This window comes from Pogoniulus pusillus, chromosome 20 (assembly GCF_015220805.1).
Source record: "Pogoniulus pusillus isolate bPogPus1 chromosome 20, bPogPus1.pri, whole genome shotgun sequence".
Lineage (NCBI taxonomy): Eukaryota > Metazoa > Chordata > Aves > Piciformes > Lybiidae > Pogoniulus > Pogoniulus pusillus.
The window spans coordinates 15,486,693-15,509,071 of record NC_087283.1 but is presented as its reverse complement, the minus strand read 5'-3'; the positions used below and the strand labels follow the sequence as shown (position 1 = coordinate 15,509,071).

General features: G+C 38.4%; 1 protein-coding gene across 1 annotated transcript in view; it reads right to left on the bottom strand.

Moving 5' to 3' along the window:
- Positions 1–5,959: 5,959 nt before the first annotated feature.
- Positions 5,960–22,379, bottom strand: part of TENT4B (terminal nucleotidyltransferase 4B) — a 43,540-nt gene continuing 27,120 nt past the window's right edge. Inside the window, exons 3-12 of the mRNA XM_064160350.1 lie at positions 18,237–18,283; positions 16,269–16,389; positions 15,176–15,283; positions 13,080–13,208; positions 11,687–11,900; positions 10,677–10,803; positions 10,470–10,573; positions 9,380–9,567; positions 8,666–8,830; positions 5,960–7,417 (exon numbers count right to left, since the gene is read on the bottom strand). Of these exons, the coding sequence (XP_064016420.1) occupies positions 7,241–7,417; positions 8,666–8,830; positions 9,380–9,567; positions 10,470–10,573; positions 10,677–10,803; positions 11,687–11,900; positions 13,080–13,208; positions 15,176–15,283; positions 16,269–16,389; positions 18,237–18,283 (1,380 nt within the window). The 3' untranslated portion in view covers positions 5,960–7,240. The remainder of the gene's footprint in view (positions 7,418–8,665; positions 8,831–9,379; positions 9,568–10,469; positions 10,574–10,676; positions 10,804–11,686; positions 11,901–13,079; positions 13,209–15,175; positions 15,284–16,268; positions 16,390–18,236; positions 18,284–22,379) is intronic.

Genomic DNA, 22,379 nt, shown 5'->3' with positions numbered 1-22,379 from the left:
CACTCTCTGTGACTGCAGAAGTTGGACTCTCTTCCTTTCATATTAATGCTTCAGCTACCAGATTCCCAATTTCTGTATTTGCCTACACTGTCCAAGAGGTTTGCTCTGTTTTCGATAGCCCATCATGTGACCGCTCTTCCTGAAGAATTTACAAGTACTTACTTGCTAAATGCATTTATATAAAGCACTTTGTGTAGGAAGGCAGGTTTGGGGCAGCAAGAGGCAGCCATGGTGGTCTCTGGCCCGTTTTGCTGGAAGAGGCAAAGGCTGACTTGTCTGCACAGCCAGAGGTGCCAGGACAACACGCCACACTGTCTCCTCTTCCTAAAGCAGGTAGTGTTTTTCCCTTCCTAGCATTTGACCTTAATAATATTGCTTACATAGTTTTTAGGCAATCCAATTCTGTTTTCTCAGCCATATCTTTGGAGTAGTGGGATTCGGGATGTGTAGTGCAGACAGTAGCTCAGCAATACCAGCTAAGTTACTAGTACCTGAAGGTGCTACTGTCTGCATACAAACAATGTTATAAAACAGAAGCCTTTGAACTACCTTTTGTAGCTGGAGCGTTGCACAGAAGTGACCCATTGGACAGCACATGCTTCAGCTTAGAGATGCTTTAAGTTTTCAACAATTTGGTTCCTTTATTATGTTAGCTTGTTAGCTAATACATTAACACAAGTTTTAGCAAGACATGCTTTGGGATGCAAAAATCTTACAGAAAGATTTCTTAACTTTCCAAGTTATTCCTCCCTTACGCTGTCAGAAATTTTGAATAGAAAAAGCAAACAAGCTCACATTGAAGGTAGACAATATGAAAGATTTCTATCTGCTGCTGGGTTAGCCATTGATTTTTTCTGACAGAGAATGTTCTTTGCATAGTTACTGATTACCAGGCAACCACAAATGAGTCTGGTCCAAGAATCACTATAGCAAAGAGTGAAAAAAAAAAAACCCAAACCAATCAACCTGGCCTTAATCTGTCCCTGTGTATTGTAAGAATGAACAAGACTTGTTTGGAAGTAGACCACAGGAGGAGGGAAATGCAAACAGCAACCCCTAATGCATATTTCACCTAAAACATATCATGTTATTGTTGGAAGAAAAATATTTCTCAGTAATCCTGGTGCAACCACCTGTTGCACACAAACCATGAAGGTGGATTTGTTTGAGGTTTAAGATGGGAGCTTTAAGTCCAGAACAGACACTGTTGTGTTACATTGCCAGGCAGCATAAACAAGCAATTTGAACCAGGTTTATTTTCAGATTTCAATGTTGCCAAATGTGCTACAGTGAATGAACTTTAGACCTGGGAAAATGCAGCTGATTACTTTCTCTAATAGCTATTCAGAAGCATTTGATTGCTTAATGATCTTTGGGCTCAAGAGTCAAACATTGCTTCATACATAAGCAAAAGTAGCTTTATATACCTGTACAAGAGCTTTTAAACAAGTGAAGCACTCACCAAGTCTGCACCCTTGACTCCTCAAGACTTCCTCCAGCATCACACAAATGCATTCTTTACAAGCCAGCTCTTGCATACAGCCAAGTGGTTTCTTCCTCAGGTCTTTTGTACTATGGGAAATTAGGACTTTGTTATACAGGTTTAAAAAAAAACCCAAACCAGCCTAGTATATGAACATTTGCACAGAAGCTATCTTCAAATACAGATGTATGAAGGGTAAGGGAATAAATTCCTACTTAATTTTGCACAATTAATGAGGTTTGCCATTTTGTTTGGTTTTGTTCTTTTTTCCTTTAATAGCAGTTACAGCAGCAGGAAACGTTCTTTTTAACGCATTATCAATTTCCAACCCCTTCCTGCTTCGCTACAGCCTGTTGGATAGATTTGATAACTATTCACTGCCAAATCTCTAAATTACAAAAAACCAAAAGTGTAGACCCAGAGCTAAAAGAGGATTATGAGACAAGACTCATACAAAATATCGAGAGCCACCAAGGAGTAAAAAGCACCTTCTGAAGGACTCCTATAAAGCAGAAGAAAGAACCAAAACATATACCTTTATCAGCCTAATTGCCAACAAACACCTCTGCATTTATTTAAACCTGCAAGAGAACATAGAAACCTTCAACGTACTTCAGTGGGGAGCAGAGTCACTGTTCAGACCATCCAGCACCTGACAAGCAATAATAACTGAGCAAACCAACTCACCAGAAGACTCGCAGGACCTCACTGTTCGTCCATCTTGGAAGGCAGAAAGATGACATCCCTCTAAGTGGCTTTTATGCAGACAACCTCCAAGATTTCTTCTTTGCCTTCCCTTACTTTGGTGTACAGAAGTCATTTTTAGGATCCCATTGGCTTTCACTTCTTGATTTACAGAAAACTAAAGATTTACATTCCTGATTTTCCCCAGCTTCACACACATCCAAGCTCACCACTGGCTGCACTGCTATATGAAGGAGCAAGTGGGAAAAGGCAGTTTCTAAGCTAGCTACTGCCACCGGAGAGGTCCACTGAACTGTGTGGTCATGGAGTCCAAGCGAGGAACCACACTTCTAAACTTCTGGAATCCACAAATTTAAAAAAATGGTCAAAGCTGCTCAAAATTAATCAATCAATCTCACAGTAATCTTAAGTGTAATTTGTTCTAGCACTACCATGCTAAAATGCTCAAGCAACAGCCACTTTATGTCTCTCTTACTACCTTTTCAGGTAGATACCTGATACAAGTGTTGGGCTTGCAAAGACCCAACAGGGCCATTTGAATTATAATCCTGTGTCACCAAGGACATTGTTCATTAAATAATTTGCAAAGGATTTTTGGTGTTGGATATTTTCTCTAGGTTCATCTCAAATACCCTAACAATCAGCCTTTGAAGATTAGTTAATTAGGCTCAGAGTACTGCAAGGCACAGGAAAATCTACAACCGTGATGTAATTAAGCACCCTAAGAACAGCAAATCTGGCTTCACCTTATGGATGAAACCATGAATACCTATCTGCCAGAGCTGCACTTGCAATACAACCAAGAGACAGTTACAGTTAGGCCACTGCACTTGCAAAATATTTTTGAGGAAAACTTGTTGAAACACTGCAAATTAGCTAGAAAATAAAGCTCTCACATTCTGTGCTTTCAAGACAAAGTTTCGGGTCACGGTAGAAAAATGTTTTGCATTGTTAAGTAAAAGAGTCAAGTTCTAGGTTTCAGAAGAATAATCACTACTTTTTGCTTTTAAATAGTATCTGGAGTAATTAAATGCCATTTTTTAAAAAATATACTCCTTTCTTAAGTAATGACATAGTAATCTCCTGTAACTTTTAACTCTTCAGAAAATCAAGTTCAAGTCATTCAGTTTTAACATCTATCTCAAGATATTGAATGCCTAGCTGCTTTTATTTACAATTTCAAGGTGAGACCATTTTCTAACCAGTTGCTCACAAGCTATTAACTCGGACGTGCTCATGATGACTCCAGTTACAAAATGATAAAGGTCTGTTTTGGAAGTAGATTAGAAAAGTCACCACCAGCCATCAAACTACTCATCGTTTTGAAAAAGAAGGCTCTAGGAAAACAAGCTTTTTATAAGCATTGAGAAATCTGAGCTGTAAATTCTGAGGAAGCTCCACAGAACCTGGAGGTCAGTAAACAGAATCACATCCTGTCTCACAAAGAGGAAGAATTTCTGCCACAAGGTAAATGATAAAATAAAATCAATACACAGCTTTTATCTCTAGACACTATTTGAACTATTCTTTTTTTTTTTTAAGTAAAAAACCTCTTAACAAACCAAACCCATGTCAAACAAGAAGATACAGAAATATTTCAGCTCATTCATGTATTTCAGATTGCCTGTGGTAGATGACCAGTGGCAAGACTACAAGAACCTTCCATGTGTATGTCTTCCGACTCACTTATGCAAGGACAGAAGATAACCAAAATCAAGAACATACTTGAGTAGTTATCAGCCATGCTCCAGGAGCTATGCTGAAAAAGGTTTGCATTTGAGGGTTAACTCAAATTATTTTCTGCCTGTTTATTTCTAGAACACCCTCGTTGGCATGGCAGTTCTGCACAGCTGCTGTCCTGCAGTGGGAACACAACCCCACAGCCAACTTCAGAAGGCAATGTAAAGGGATCCTCACTCGAGTTTCCTCTGTATACTGCAAGGGAAAGTCAGAGAAAAAGAACACAGTGAGAACCCTATATATCTGTGTATTCTTCTACTCATCATCACACATACAGACTTTGCTTCAGCTGTCCTGAAAGGAAACCTTTCAGAGGAAGCCCACATGAACAAAATAAGCTTCTAAATGGCACACAAAGGGGCCCAGCACTCAGCTGGGGAAGCACCCAGATACTATAATAAATGTTACCAAGACCCTTGAGCAGTCTGTTCTTGCCAAAGTACTGTGAAGGGAAAAACAGGGTAAGTGTCAAGAATGGTGATAAACTGCAGTGGTTAGATTAAACATTTATTTTTCATATATTCACAAAATCTTCACAAAAGTATTGAAACTCAAAAAGGAATTAGACTTGAGTCAAATACAGAGATGAAATGTACAAGACAAATGAGCAGGCAAACTTAAAGGTCTTGAAAGTATTTTACTTCAAATTGAAAAACGAACAGTTCAACTGTCCTGTTTAAATAAAGATTTGCAAGATATACAGTATTTTATGAATACAATGCTGGTCAGTTGAGGCAATGTAAAACACCTCAATTTTTCCTTCATGCCTTTTTTTTCTATTTTTTTCCCTTTTTTTTTCCTTTTTTTTTTGCTTTTTTTTTTTTTTATTTTTTTTTCTTTTAGAAAGATACTGTTTACCAAAAAGAAACTTGAGCAGTCCAGGAAAAGCTATTTTCCATTAAATTTATGAAAACCATAAATTGAGGCAAACCTAAGATTCCCAATGGAATCAAGATTATCTTCCCGCTACCACCACCTTAAAATTATCACATGCTTATTGGAACACTAATATCTGCACCCTAAGAGTACATTTGCTTTCAACGATGAGGGTGATTCTTTTAAAACACTTCAGTGTGGTAAATGCGATATAGATCTTTGCAAGTAATAAGTTTTGGAACAGTTTTGCTAATAGCAGCTAACAATACTGGATTAATATCATTTATAAATAATTGTTCCCTAAGCGGTGAACAGAAGTCTACACATCCACAATAATCTAAAGCAAAATAAATACTGTGATTATGTATAATGTGGTACAACTTCTACTAGCTTCTAGCAACGAAAGCTCAACATTCTGATAAAATCAGCTGATCAAATTAAGATATGAATCTAATTTTGTTGTTTTTTTTAAAACCATTGTCAAATTAATATCACTTACACTTAGTGTCTGAGTAAATAACTTTTTGTACTTTTTGGAACACGTGTAGTTTGCTTTTTGAAGTGAAGCACTTTAACGCATTGTAAATGTTTGTTAGTTTAAGTGATGACATCAGTTCAGGTCTTATTTTAGCATCATGTTACTTTAAAAGTCATTGCACTCATTAGTGCCCATTAAAAGCCAGGTTGATCTGTAGTACTCGGTAAATGCATATATTAAAAAAAAAAAGAAAAGGCTTCTAAAAGCTAATAGTACTTTTTATAAAAGCATCACCTCCAGAACAGCTGCATTAAATACAGCCATTTATGCCCGGTACACACTTTCCTCTTTAAAGAAATATGTGAAAGTAAATGCCACTTAGCTTCCGGCCACTGAAGTGTCCCAACTCCTGTTCCAAGCCATGCCTGTAGTGTAATTATCCACTGAATTCGCATACATGGCAAAGTTACTGCAACCGAGACTTGTAATGCAACTGAACCAGACAAATATGGAGTAATCAAATGGCAACAAGGTCAGTGAAGAAATACTATGAGATATGAAAGGTTTGGGTCTTTAAGGCAATACAAAATGCATTTCATTATTTGAAGTTGTTTTTTCTTTTCTTTTTTTTTTTTTTAAATAATTAAGTGTAAATACAAAAATGTCTACGAGGGGAGTGAGAAAAACATACTTTAATTGTAAAATTTACTTAGAGCTTCAACAGTTATCATCTCCTACAGGAGTTAGCAAAAATATAAAAGACAAAAAAACCCAGACCGAGAAAGGGAAGGAACGAAGAGGCATAGGATTAAAGCAGCCCAGGAATGCAAAGGTATGCAATAAAGCAAGTTTTGTTGTTTGGTTGTTTGGGATTTTTAAAAAATAAAAAGAAGAAAACAACCACCACTGTCAACCAAACAAAAAGCCCCCAAGAGGCCTTATATCTCTTAAAAAAAACCAAACAAAACAAAAAACAAACCAGGAAGGGTCAGCAGACCACTAAGGGGAGCAAGAGGAGGATGCAGCTATAAAATCCCATTGCCTGAAACGATGGCACTCTAGAAAACAAGATGAAGGTTACTTCTCCAAGATGACAAGCTCAGTGTCTACACAAAGTACAAGTACACTTTACACAAATGAAAACTTCATTTGCCACCATAAACCTTTCTTTCAGAGGAACAGCTTTTGAACAGATCAAATGTTCTATTACACCTTGTGAATGCCAAGAAAAGAACTTCTGAGCAATAACACTAGTAATGACTGTTAAGATGACAATTCAGATTATTTTCCAAACTAATCCTGAGAAAAAAATTGATGTTTACAATTTAAACAGTAATGTTATGTAAAAAGTATTAACAAATCCACTATTACAAATGTCAGTTTTCCTATATGGTCATCTATATATACACAATAAAATGGTAAGTATATGCAAAAATAATTAAAAAAAAATCATGCACAAATTAGTTTCACCTTTAAAGGCTGGGTTTCCCTCAAAATACAATTTTTTTGCCTTTTTTTTTCCTTTTTTATTTTTTTGTGTTTTATTTGTTTGTTACCACCCCTTAGACACACTGAGTACTACCTCTACAGGTCAGCATGAGCTGATGGGAAATACATGTATTTTACATTCAAGCTTTTATATCCTAAATGACCCTGTTGTAGCATATGACTTATCAAATGAGTAGCCTTTTTCCTCTTTTTTTTAAAAAAAAGTTTTTTCTTTTTAAAATTTTTTTACTTTTTTTTTTTTCCTTCCTTTTTAATTTTTTTTGTTTTGTTTTATTTTTGCAGTGATCAATCTTCATGATCCATTCCGTGGCGAGCTGGGAAAAAAAAAATGCAGTTGCTAATCAATGTCTGAACAGTCTGAAGCTCCGGAAGAGATCCAAGGAGTCACTATCAAACTATCCTGTAGCATGAGATCATTGCACAGAGAAGAACAGTCATAAAATAGGCAACTATCTACAAAGGTCCGAAAGGGTGGCATCCCTCTTGTGTTTCCTCTTTTTGCCGTGATAAAACTGGTGTGATTTGCTGCCTTGATGTTGTTTGTTTGTAACTGAGGTACCGTGGCTTGAATTTGTTGGACCTTGGAAGCCTTTATTAGAAGAGCGAAATAACCGTGCAGATCCATGCTGCAAAAGAAAGAGAACATGGAAAATCAGTGCCGAACCCCAAGGGGAAAAAAACAACAACAACATGGCAATTACACACTCCCACTTCTGGATAATGGGGACATTCAGCCATGAAGATGTTGCACTTGAAAAAGTTCATGTGGCAACAGAGGCCAGGCCACTGCTCAGACAGCAGCACAGCGCAACGCATCTTTCACTTCACTGGTTGCAAACGAATGTTCATCACTCGACCCAAACCCATGCAGGTCATGAGAGAAAAGCAGAGCACTCTGAACAGGACAGAACTCCTCTATCACTTCCATTCCTCAACCATCACTAAAGTATTTTATAGAAACAAGAGTCCATAATCCAAGGTGACAGAAGAAGATTGCTCAAACCTCATCTTCGGTACAAAATTACAACAACAGACTCTTACCAGCAGGACTAACTTTATACCACATCTTTTTACAGATGCAGAGTAGCTCCAACATTTGTATTCACGTTCCAGCACCAGCAGTGGCTTCATGTAATAGCACACATACACACTTGTGCTACACTCAAGGCCTAGTTGTAAACTACCTTGTTACTAGCTTGAGATAGATGTCAGAAATTAGGAGGTAAATTTTCAGGATCAATATTCCAGGAGACTCCATGGGCTCCTTTAATACATTAGAGAAGTTCTAAATTCAGAAAAGGCATAAACTTAGTATATCCCAGTATAACGTATATAGAGGCATGTAATACTTCCAGACTACTGAGCTGTTGTAGAAGCATTCCTCAACAGAAGAAATAACCTGTTAAGTCTCATCCCAAAGATATTTGTCTTTAGGGGGAAATGGGAGGAAATTTCATGTAACAGGTAAGGAAACTCCATCTCCCTTAACAAAAGACAGTTCAACAAGTATCAACAGCTAACAGACATTTTTGCTGTTTTTCACTAAGTGTAGGCAAGTCTCATTAGATCTCCAATTCTGCAGTAAGAACTGGAATAACATGCTTTTGGCAAAAAGCAAATCTCAATTTCCCAAATTAAAAGTCATTCCAGTTAATTTGTTTCAAGGCTGGGAAAGCCACTGCTGCAATCTCAAGTCTGTAAGCTAAAGAGAGAGTCCAGTGACTTGAAACACAATCAGTACTCAAAGCTTTTCAGTGGGGTAAAGGGGAGGTGAAACACACAGTGTTTCCTTTCCAGAACAAGCCACCTCTCCATGGAGGATGCGTAGCAGTCAAACAATCTGTACAGTTGCCGTTTTCAAACATTTCACAAACCTGAGATTTGTTCATGTTGCTGGATGTATTAACTGTTTGGCTACTTTGTGTTTTCCCACTTGACTGAGAGGATTCCAGTGACACTTCTTGTGACCCCACTCTGTTTGTGGTGGACTGACGACAGCTCAATTGCTTAGAGGTTTTGCAAGGCGTTCCATCAGAATCCTTCAGGACAATGTAAAGTGTTAGTGAGCTGTTCTTTAAAAATAAACCTAGCAGTGGACAAAACTTAGAAATTCTTTATTTTATTAGACACTAAAACTCTTTCAATCCAGAATTATTACTAAGTGGATAGATTAAAAAAAATATTGATGCATGATTCTGATTTGGGGATTTGCCTCCTTTTTTTTTTTTTTCCCCAACAGAATTCCTCAGCAAGTTTCTGTTTTTTTAAAGCATATGGCTTAGGACTCCCAGTTCTTTTTTCCAAAGACAGCCCTCTTTGCTCTGGGAAAACTATGAAACTTTATACGGACCCTATTCACTTTCTACATGTATTGTGTCAAAAACATCCTGCAACTTACATGTGTAGAAATTGCATAAAAGAGAACATCTTATGCAAGTAAGCATTCTGGATCAAACAACTAACTAGGACTCCAAGCTTTCAAACTGTATCTTGTGGCAATACAAATCATCAAAAAGATCCAAAGAAATTGGAAAAAAAAAAACCCAAAACAACCACCCAAAACGAAATCAGAAGCCTCTGGTACTCACTACATCACTAGAGCTGGACAGTGTAGACGATGATGATGATAAAGGACCCGATGAAGAATTTGAAGAATGTTTACTAAGTGTTTCTGAAGTTTTATTTCTAGGTTTTCCCAGTGCTTCATTCTCTTCAGCAAGATTATTGTTGCATTTGTCAAGCTGCTGAGTATCTACTATCAAGGTTACTCCATTACCTATTAAAAACAAAACAGAAGCATCACCACACATTTACCTGCTGAAATACGGTTTGGATGATTCAGGTATGATGTATTTGTTCTACCCAGCAGGATATATACAGACACCTGCACAAGTAGACACTTTTATCACAAGCAGACACATTTGTGTCCATATTTGTGTTCATGGACTGCACTCAGCAAACCAACACCTTGAAGAGGGGGTGTGGTGGTTTCCTGATAAAATTTATTAATGTACACTACAGAAACCACCAAGCATTACCCACATCTCAAGATGGAAATACGAGAGGTAAGACGTGGAAGAAGGTAGTAACAAAGTTCAGATGTGCTGTTTAGTAAGATTGTTTCGTGACACTCTTCAAGAGCACTCAAGTACCTAAGTTTAAATTATTTCCTCTATGTTCCAAACTCAGCAACTCCTATTTCTCACCTGCTGGGGCTGTAAGGGTCCTAGGAACTCCCAACAAGTCTGGTTGCTTTGTACCCTACACTGAAAACAAGACACAGAACTTTCATAGCCCACTACCTTCTACCTTAATTAAAAAAAAAAGAGATTTAGATTTAAGTTTTCATTCCTTTTCAAAACTTCATCCAAACTGGAAGAGTGAAGGGTGACAGTAATGACACGTGTAATTGAAGGTGGAAGTTTTTCCAAAGCCTCCTTTTGCAAGCCAGCTCTCTTTACAGACCTCAGTGCTGATCAAATCTATTAGAATAAGGTATGGCCCTTTCACTCTTGTACAATCTAAATTTTCCATACGAGGACATAAGTCCAGCACTACTAAGCAAAAAATTCCATCCATATTAAGATGCCTTACGGTAGGCAAAAGGAGCAACAAAATCTGTACGATCAGAATATGCTTCAAGTTGCTGAGTAGCAGCCACACTGAGTTAAAACTTACCATTACACGAAGACTCTGTCCTACTCTGCATTCCCCATTGCTTTGATATCCAGTCTCTGTACGTGGCCACTTCTTGAGTTACTCTAATGATTCTACCCAATATACTGTAAATCAGGAAAAAACAACAAAACAGTCACCACCATTTCAGTTTCAGACACCCCAAAATATAAGCAATGAACATTTGAGTTTTAGACTCATGAAATGTACCTTTCTGTTTCGTTGTTAGGGTAATATTTAGCTATTGGGGAAACCGCATGGCTCAAAACAACATAGGCATAATCAAAAGCCTGTTTCACTTGCATGGCACCATAGGAACTCCTCCCAACGTCATTACCTTAAAATAAGAATATCAGTTAACAACTAAAAAAGACTGAAACCATAGTTATCTCCTTTCAGAAAGGAGAGAGTAATACTCTTACAAAATTGCCCTTACGTCCCAACTCACTGCAGTTACCTCTCGCAGAACAGGATTAAGGAAGCATAAATACATCAAAGGACTTAAAAGACCTCTGGATGTTTACATGCACAGAATTCCAAAATGGCAACTCTCTGGGTTAAAGTGCAACACATGAATAAATAAACCCCAAGAAAACCCAAAAATATCACACTGTGTATGTTACACATATATCAGGTACGTAACAATACTGTCCTGGTGCCATTCTTCTAGGTCAGAAACAAACTAAATCTTTTCTGTGAAGAGCACTTGAGTCACCACTTCAGAAGCCATCCATTCAAGTCAACAGCCAACCTTAACATCAAGGTAACAGCACCGAACACAGCCATTGCCAATGGGAGTGACTTCACAGAACCAAACAGGAGAGAGTGCATACAGGTTAACACAGGTCAGGAAGTGCAACTGGGACACAGGCAAGCACAGGCCTGAGAAAGATCAGACACAGGCACATCTAACCTGTGCTCAGGCCTACGTTGCTGTAGCTTTACTGCTATCACCACAGAGCATGTGACAGCTGTTTGGGGTGCTTCCTCATGCCTCATCTCCTGACTGCAGTACAGCCATGCTCTTGGGGGACAAGGTAACTTTTGCTAGGAACACCTTAAAGAAAATCATTAGGTTCTGAGCACATCTTGTGTTCGAAGACACGAATGAGGTTTGGGTTTTGGTGGGCATTCTAAGGTGTTCTTTAATTCCTCTGGATTAAGCATTCCCCTGATTCTTATTTTTAGTCAGTGTGTTAAATGCTAGTTTCTGAGGATACCTGGCTGTAATGGATCTTCAATGTACAGCATTGATGGTCTGTAGCCATCCAGCATGCTTTTTTGCACTTCATCCTTGGCAACGTAAGAGCCACCATCCTTTATTCGGATTCCAGTCTTCAGATAATTGAAGTGACGTCCATATAATTCAAAAAACTCTATTAAAAGAACACCATAGTTGGCATTGGGCACACAGGCATCTTCCCTGGGATGCAGCTATTAAGAAGAAAGAAAAAACATAATTTTCTTAGGACTCCAACTCTCAAGTGCCTTTTCTTTTTCATGGCAAACATGTCTAAATACACTAATAAATCATAATAAAATGTAAGGCTTGTGGCAAACATCTAAAGATAGTATTTTCCCCTGATAAAGCAGTTTGGCATCCTTAAAACAAGATGCTCTCAAAACCTTTATAAACTGATTACCTCTTCAAAGTAAAGCAGCCGTGCATTCATGTTTTCATACTTGAACTTTCAGCACCAAGGGCAAGGTTCTTCTGAAAAAGCACATCTGGCTTTGCAATGACAATCAGAGCTTCTAACATGCACAGCTCTATAGAAATTCCCCTCTGTTAAGTATGCAGCCTGAGACGTTATGAAAAGAACCCAATTCATAATTGTAACAGATACAAAACCTGTCTTCGTTTATTTCAGAAACAAATGGTAATGCTCAATATAAGAGAAGTCAGTGTAAGAAAAAACTGAGGCTGGGACAGCTTTTGGGTTCTTTCAAAAAGATTTGCCTGCTGTTGCCTTTTCTTTTGTGCTCAGCAGCCAACAATGAACGACGACACTCAGCAAACACTGAGCCTCAGTTCAAGACTCAGGTGTAAAAGTATTTATCATCAGTGAAAGTATAGAGCTATACAGCAACATTTATTGCAAGAGCAAGATTAATAAAGCCAGAACTTGGCTACTTTGTACTTCTACAATATTTTTCTTCCCCAGGCAAAACAATACAGATTTAGTTCATGTATTCTCTTCTCCTGGATTTAAGAGACAGCTGCAAAACACGTTTGATACCAGCTTAAAAACCTAGACAAACAAGGAAAATGCTGTTGCATTGGTTAAAGCACATGGAGGCTGTATGACCTGGAAAACATGCGTTATGAAGGATAGCTGCATCTAACACTAAGCTATGCAGCTTGTTCCAAGTACATTAGACATCAGTCTAGCTATTTTAGCACAAATTCCACATGTGCCTGCTATCGATAAACCTACAGATGGTCCAAACATCCCTAACATCCCAAAAGCACTTGCATGGCAGAAAGAAGACAGATGGACTATGTCTATTTTTAAATGAAAAGGGGACACAAGATCACAAACAGGAGAGGTTAAATAATTAAATTTCTTCTTAATGTATACCAATGCCACCCACAGACATCATGGAACTTACCTGAAGGAAACTGACAGCCATTAAAAACAGACTGTATGAACCGATTCCACCTGTAAAGACTTCATTAAGGTCCCTCTGCAACAGGAACTGTTTCAATACTAAAACTAGATAAGGTAATACAGGATATTTCTGGAAGAGAAAAACAAATGTGTCAGGACACTGTGATGTAAATAGGTAACTGATGCTACAGCAACATATTGAAGCTATCTGTACAGCAAGTCTCAAAGCTAAGCATAAAATCTAACTTACTATTTTTAGTATCAGGGGAGAAGTCAAGTGAACAAAGTAGTTACTTTATCTTTTCAACTCTGGTGGCAGATACTAACAATACAAAACTCAAGACAATTTACCTCATAAAATCAAGACTCTTTCTGTTTGAATTGATAAATACGCTTGCTTTTCTCATACAAGTGAAAAGGAAAACAAAGGACTACAGAGACACCACCCACACCTGCTACAAAACCTTCCTGCTACAACCAGCTTCTGTCCTGTGAGTACCTCCAGTGCCCAAGGTCCAAACCAGTTCTTCAAAATTACTACATTCAGATAATATCTTCAAAGGTACCAAATACCTTTGGTGAATTGGTCCTTCAGTGTATCTGCCTGCGTAGATTCCCTTAGAGGCGTGCATACGCTGCACGCATAGATAACACAGACCTCTTGGACAGCAATAGAGGCTGGGGCTCTGCCTGCCTTTGTACACCCCCTCACACTGGATGGGGCAGAGGCTCAATTTTACCCCTTTTATCAATACAGAGCTACAAACTTCCTTATTGCTGGAAAAGAGATGTGTATCACAGTATTTGTGATGGCAAAAGACTAAAGATCCTACTTACAAGACCTCTTGTGATGCAATGACATTTTTAAAGCAGATGTACATGATTCCTAACCCTTATAAATGAAGTGCTTGCTTTATTCAACAAGAACAAGGAACTCCTGGATAGAGTCCAGAGGAGAGCCACTAAAATGATTAGAGGTCTGGAATATCTGCAAGTCTGAGACAGCTGAGTTTGTTTAGGCTGGAGGAGACTGAGAGGGGGAAATTCCATTAATGCTTATGAATATCTAAAGAGCGAGTGTCAGAAGGATGGAGCCAGGCTCTTCTCAGTGGTGTTCAGTGGCAGGACAAGGAGCAGTGGACACAAACTGGAGCATGAGAGCTTGCATATAAACTAAGGAAGGAGTTTTTCACTTTGAGGGTGATAGAACACTGGAAAAGGCTGCCCAGAGAGGATGTGGAGTCTCCTTCTCTGGAGGCATTCAAAACATACCTGGATGTGTTCCTGGGTGACCCTGCTCTAGCAGGGTAGCTGGACTAAGTCATCTTCAGAGGTTCCTAATATTCTATGATTCAGATCTATGTAGTTTTTTGAAGGAGTTTTACTTGTCTAGCTATTGAAATACTTTGGTTCTTCTGCCATCCATTAGTTTGGTTAAAAAGACAAAGTAGTTAGTAATAGAACAGTACTGCCTAAGTGTTTGAATGAAACTGAACTGTGCTTCATCTCCTACACAGAACATGAAAAATCCATCAAAAAATGGCCACCACTTTTATTAGTCAATTAGGACAACTGTCTAATGGACTGAATAGGGGAAGGGAATGAAAGGAAAATGATGCAATGATAGCACAAAACTGTAAATACAGAAGCACATTAACCCTAACAAAATGATCCCATGTGTTAAATAAAAATAGCTGCAATGTATCTCTGGTACAGATATTAGTGAATTCCTGAACAGTAACTTAGTAAATATAACTAATTTCTACTTGATTGGTACTTGTATGTCAAATAATATTCAATTATGTCTGTTTCCTCAGAAATTGTGGTCATTACTAAGTTCAAGGAACCTCAGCTTGAAAAGCTTAACATCTAATGCAGGTATCAGTGCATTTCCTCAGTCATTGCACTAACATTAACTTCTCCATGCTTTCTTTCTAAATGCTTTTTAGGCCTAAGAACGTCACACAGTAGTATCAGACAACAAAAAAGAAGAGTGAAAGCTTATCTCTGATGAGCATTCAGTTAAAGGAAATCAGAAAATCAAATGAATTCACCACATTCACTAAGCTCTATAGTTCTGTTATAGTGTTGCCTGACCTTGATAAAATCTTTGATGAGCTGGGCTGCTTTAACCCCATTCTGTACATTAAAGCTTATATCAACTTTTACTTCAGTGAAGGAATCTGTCAGTTTAATAATAGGTACCTGAAAAAGAAAGACAGATTATGTCAATACCGATTTTCAAGACACATTTGGTTTCTTTCATACCTAAGTACACCAGTGAAGATGTTTTATGAATTTGTAGAGAGTAGGTAGACAAACAAGGACTCCTGTTCATTTGTGAAGTCACTCTCTTTGCCAGTCTGTTTACATAAACTTTGCTTTTCTAACTCACAAACGCTGTTTTAAATTTACTCTTCTGTTTAACAGAACTTAGCATTTCGTTTTCCAAGGTTTTTAGTGAGCTCCTGGTGCAAAAGCATAGTTGTAATGTGAAGAACAAACACAAGAGGGAGACAAACGCTTAAGAAACAAGGAACAATGGTAACAGATACTCCGAAGACACACTCGCGTCATTGTAGGTCATTGATTCCTCATCAAAATTATCTTCAAGCAAGAAGCACAAGATACTGAAAGCACTCTGACATATCTCCACCCAAGTGGTTTCCAAATTACCTCTATCCACTTAATAATAGCCATCAATTAGACACCTGCTTGAACCCCACTCTTTACCATCAGCAAAATGTAGGTAGTTATAGTGGAATTCATCTTGTCCTACACAAAACATAAAACTAGGTAATTATACAAGGGTGTACTTACTACTTCTGTGTGAGAATGTATTACAATTGCTTACTTGAAGCAAGAAAAAAACAAATACTTTACTTGTGTACAGACTCCGTTCAGAAATTCTCAAGTCCAATCACATTAATTCACAACACTGATTAGTGCTATCTCACTTAAAACCAAGTGTGTGTTGTGCAGCATGGAAAACAGATGACTTTCTCCAATGGAAGAAATGCTTCTTTTGGAGCACTATCAAAGATTTTTTTTCCCAGTAATAAAATCCATACTGAATAAAGTTTCTGTTGATTCTATTAAAACTCATAAAATAGTTTCTGGTTATGAAAATTCATCCTTTGATTAGAAATTGAGTTTAAACAAGGAAATAACCCCTTTCCCCCAAACTTACAGTTGCTTTATCTAAAACCTTTACTGAGTTTTCATCTGCTACATTGTGCTTTCTAAGAGCTTCTTCCAGGGTCCAAAGAGGTAACGTCTCCCATTTTCCAAATACAACTAAATCAATATCACTGAAATGCAAAGAAAATAGAGATTAAAGTCTGTTGGTCTACTAAAAAACTGTCATTCACAAATAACTGCAATCAGGCAGACAGAATGTAGCTCACCCTTCTGAGAAATGGAGAGAGGATGAACTCTCACACTTGGGGAAATACAGAACACTTCAGGTTATCAAGGAGTGGGGAACAGATACATCAGCTGGGCTGCAAAGCCCTAGATCAGTCCCGATCTTGCCAGACTGTCAGCTGAGTGGGATCAGCAAGACATTGACTTGTTGCAAATTGTCTCTTTTGGTCTGTATTCATCCCTAATGCAAATTTAACAGCCTTTTACTGAAAGAAAGTCCTGCTGCCCACACTCTACTCTGAGATGCATAGCCCTGTCTCCTCCTTTGCTCTAGGCCTGCCGTTTGTCTAACCCACAGCAAATCAACCTGTTAATGGACCTAGCAGAAACCAACTCCTCCTTCTCCCCTAAAAAAAACCCAAAAAACTCTGCTGTGATTCTTAAAGTCAGGTTTCTGAGCCATCAGGGAACCAGAAGGTACATGGTAAACAGCGTTCCTGCAGTGCCAAGAACAGGGAGCAGGGATGGGGAATGTGGCTACTTGGACTTCAGGAATCAAGCTGTTAAATGAGATCAAAAGATCAAATTAACTTCACTCATTAACTCAGCCCCTAGAAGAGGAGTCTGCATCCCACTACACTTTTTCCCTATGCACAAGTACAGTCACTTGACTACACAGGGAGCTGACAACTTCATTCAATGCTTAAACTCAAATTCAAAAGGTGACATGTCCAAGCAGAAGCCAGTGAAGGCTACTGTGAGACTCTAAGCTTCTTCCTCTTTGCTCCCCAACTTCTTTGTCCCCTGCTTGGTTGGGAACACAAAGCAGGTGAGCATATAACCCTACAGCTACTCCAGCAGGCTGCTTCAGTGATACAGAAAACACTAAAGAACTGTGAAATACTTCTTCCTCCTCTAGTAGAATCTGCAGGTCTGGTGATTCACAAACACTGCTTTTACAGTCTCAGAGAAGAATCTCTTGCCCATGAGCAAGTTCAGCAGCCGTTCAGTTGCATACCATGTAGCTGATAAGGACAGGCAGCATTCAGCCAGGTTCCAAAACCTACATTCAAAACACGCTCAGAGAGCAGGAAATGCTGCTGGACAGCTCTCTTCTAAGCTAAATTAGTGTTAAATCCACTACTGATGCTGACAGTTAACAACAGGAGACATTTTTCTGATGCACAGCAAGAGAGAAAAAGCAGCTCTGTTGACACCTTGAGTACAGATATTGCCTGCAAAATAATAGAGATCTTGCAGCTAAACAACTGTGGGCCCAAACTTTCAATATCAGCTTAGGTAAAACGTAAATACCAACACAGAGTAACAGAAAACAAAAACATACTGTAGATCCTTCTGAAACCCAGAACCTGAAATCTAAATTAACCATATGGTTACTGACTAGCAAAAAAAAGAAAGAAAAAAGCCAATTCTGTATGTAATCCCTTCTCTTCACTGCTAACATTATCATTTCAGATCAACTGTTACCATTTTGCTATCTGTGGAGATAAAATTCACTTTTACTTAAGGCCAAGCTCTTATTTTTGTTCAGTCATTTAAGGAAGCCAAACGTTTTTTGACATCACAGTAACTCACATGCAAAATCTATACAGAACATGTACTATAGTTAATACACTTAATTACTATATTTTTCTACACTTTGCAGAGTACTAATCACTTAAACATGCCCTTAATCTAACAGGCATACATACAACCAACAGAGCAATTTGTGTTGCTACAGGTTCAACAGACCTTTTCTCTCATACAGAATCCATACTGAAGAATTACTGACCTTGTAGGCAAATATAAACCGGTTTTAAAACTTCCAAAGATCTGCACCTGAAAGACAAGAACAGGGTATATGAAAACTACTGTTCAGGCTTCAAAAGACAAGTTTCATCAAGTCGCTTGTAAAGGCTGGTGCTGGTTAGTGCTACCCTCCATTGGTAGATTTTGGTATTGCTAACAGGGACGTATTCAACAGAAGTACTCTTTCCTTTTGAGGTGTTTGTCTCTGTATAAACTGCTGATCTTCACTGTTATCATCCACCAAACTTTAATAACGTTTGACTTTCCTATTACAAAACCTTCTTTGTAATGCAAAGCTTTTCACCATGACTACAATTAGCAAAAATCCATAAGCCAAAAGATTTTTAAAAACACTTAAGAATGACAGAACATAAAAACTCCACTATCAGTTCAATTTCTTTTTTGCTTTTATATCTAAGCTTACCCTTCAATGTGTTTTCAAACACATTTTCTAACTTTAATACGTTGCTGTTGTTTTGCAAACATAAAAATTTAATCACATTGTGGTTTTTTTTCTGAGCTACACAGCAGGTAAGACAGTTGCTTTTATTTCTGCTTAAACAACATACAGAAACAGTTTCAGAAAGTTTCAGATCCCACAGATGTATTTTATTATGCTGGATTCCTGCTAGTGCTGGAAGTTTAAGTAATCAGGTTTCCATCGTAAGTTGTCCAAAACCACTTTCTCATTAACTTAGCCAAGCCTCACAGGGAGGTCAGACTCGTGCACAAAGTCTCCAAGTACAGCACTTGTGAGACTTCAAAGTGAAAATATCCACACATTTGGACTAATTTTCAGTCAGTCTTCTGATGTATTTTTTGGAGCCACTTTACAGACTTACATATTCTGCTTTAATGAGTCTCAAACATAAGCTTGATTGCCACCTATTTGTATGTCAAGTGACCCACTTTTTATGTTTTTCCCCTTTGGGATAAGAAAAGAGAGAGATAAAATGATATTTTGCAATTAAGTGTCTTGATACTTGCCCTGATTTTGAAAGGATGGAATCCTACCCAGCCATAAGCTGTGGGCCATTAGCACTTCTGAGTCAGTGGGGGCAGCTAATCTGAGCTGGCCACAGGTGTATCCCAGACCATAAAAGTCACGCTCTGCATAAAGGGGCAAGTTTGGGGAGATGCCCGTTTGGGCTCTTCCTTCTGTTCCACAGGACTGCACTCCTGTTTAGTGCGACTGCTGTACCTTTGCTGGGTTGAGTATAACTTTATAACCTTGATATTGGCGTTGCTTTTGTTTCATTAAACTCCTTTTCATTTTAGCCTGTGGGTCTGCTCACCTCTTCTCCATCTGCCGCCAGATACAGGCTAAGTGCAAAGGATACTTCACTAGACTAAGAAGCACTATGAGGGCTTCCTCCTAGTTATTTTCTGTCACTTCACTCTTTTTTTACTCCCATTCCCACACCTACCAAAAGCACATGCTGGCAGTAAAGGTAACGTTTAAAGTTCGCAGTTTCTCAAACTAGAAAAGGCTCCCAGAGATGCCATAGAACTAGCATCAATATTGCAGTAGATCTTGAGAAAAGTGTACAAGCATCATGAAACTGTGTGCTAGTTTGAAGCAAGCTAGAATGTTTTGGTAAAAGAACTAGATAGTGGGCAGAGAAAGGAAAAACAATTGTGTCTCCTTCTCTCACAGTCACGCTGAGAACTCTGGGAAGAAGAAGTAAACATTCTCCATTTTGTCTTTCACTTCTGCCTTTGCCTTCAGACCTGGTCACATCTCATTAACCTTGCTCCCACTAACCTTGCTCCCTAACCTCTTGGCTGCACCTCTCTTCTTCCTGAGAACTGGGGTAAGGTTGAGAGGGCAAGGGGAGGTGTTGGGGTGGTTTGAGAGCCCCTCCTGGGGACTCAGGTTTCTGGGAGGGGAGTTGTGCTTTTGTATTGTTTATCCTTTGTATATTTCTGTATATAACTGTATATATTGTAAATAGCTGCCTGTATATTTGCTGCTGTAAAATATATAGCTTCATTTATATTCCCAGAGGCCATCTGAGTTACCTGGGGCAATTCCAAAAGTGTGGGGGGGCGGGTAAGAGCCCAAACCATCACAAACTGGGAATATAGTAATAATTATTAACATTCTTAATCCTGGATAGTAATATATTAAAAAACATTTGGGTTGAGGATTTATTTGGCCACCAATTAACATCTGAAAAGTGCTTATACACCTAAATGCATTTCCACGTCAGCAAACAAAATGGTGTGTTCAGCTGAACAGCAAAGAGTCTTCATGGAATAAACAACCCTCAAATTATTCATGAACTTAATGATACAACATATACGACCTTTACTGAAAGGAATGAGAGAACATCTGCTGTTGTACAGTAATTTGGAGTATAATGAACACTGTTTTATCACAAAAAAACCCTACACCCACACTTCAGTCCTGCTCTCTTCAAATCTGGAAAACTGGAAGAGGAAAAGTGGGGCCATTGGAACAGGAGCTTTAAAGGAGTTTGATCTGTTGAATCATAATTTGAAATGCTGAAGCTCTGTAGTCATGCTCGTTTGAAGTATTCCAAATACAGGGCACTACTATGGCTTGAGCATTAGTGTGTGGTGTACCAATACTGTTGATCGTGTTTTAATTCTATGTAGACAGAGAAGATTTTGCATCCATAAGATAATTTCTGACTTCACAGCACTGCAACAGACTCTCCCTTCTCTGATTATATTATTGTCACTATATTTCTGTGAGCTTGTTCACACTGAATTCCAAAGTTCCTGAAGAAGTGTTAATTATGTGTCCAAATATGTCCTTGCTATGCACAATGGAACTTGGAAACTTGTAAAAGTTTGGAACGTCTTTGCTATTAAAATCCCTTCATCAAAACAAACCATTCTCTCCGTAGTAAATGTTAAAGTTCCCTATCTTCTGTATTGTTATCAAGAATTTTCTCAAGTTTGTCACTCTAAAGAGAGTTCATCTTTGTACTTCAGTTATGAAAACACTATGACTGCACATGGAAATGTGTGAAGCACGCAGTGGTACCTCTTCTCAGAGCTAGGAGGCCACCTCATACTCAGACGTGTTCCTGAGGACATTATGACAAATGTGTTCTGGATTCCACTGTGTAAGGACTTAGTTGTTTCCCAGTTAACCTTTCAGATTCAACTGGTCAAAAACACTTTGTCATAAAATGCTTGTTTGGGGTTGCTCACTTTCAGTATAACTAAAGTCCTTCTTATGGTCAGAGCCTTGCTGATGCCAAGAACAGTTCTCACTTACTAGGAATGTTTCCTTCTAAGCACATTCCCTTGAGTAAGAGAGCAAATGACACAATTGCTAACTTCTATAAATAAAGTAACAGTTTAGGATACCTAGTTTTGTACACCCCCCATCTGCTTTTTCAGCCTTTCCCCATCTGCTTTTTCAGCCTTTTCCAAGTGGAACAGAGGAAAAAAGGGGCACAGATGCATTCCACATGCTCTCCATACATTTACATTCATGCAGCCTTATTTTCCTTTATTGGTACCTGATTTTTACATCAGATCTTACCTGTGTGTTATTTTATCTGGATTTAAACATTGACTTATCACTTTACAGCTAAGGCTGAGGACCTTGGCCCAGATAACACTCCACCTTCTCAGAGTGTGTACTCAAAACTTAAATTTTATAAGTAAGTCCACCAACACAGATTTCAAAAAGGTTAGTGATCAGCTCCAGCTGAAAACTCACAACAAAAGACTGTCAAAGTTGAACACAGCTGAGCTCAGGAATTCAATTCCCAAGTAGATCTGTAAAGTATTAGAAATACCATATATAATTTACACCATAATTTCCAGATTATAACCTGGGAGGCTGTTGTCACCATTCAGTTCCTTTCTAGCCTTCAGAGAATGGAAGGGCACACAAAAGGAGAATCCTTCCTTGACACAACAAAAGCACACAAAATGCAGTTAGGCTTTGATGTAGTTACTTAAGAAAAATGAAATGGCACTGTCTGGCTCTCTAATATTTGCAAAACCAGCAAAGAGAGATTTCCTAATTGAAAAGAGAACTTCAGTTTTCAACTGCAGTGTGCTTCCTCTCAACCAAAAAAACAACCCGAGTAAGACAACACTTCACAAGCACACCTCTTATGTCCCCATTAATCTTAGT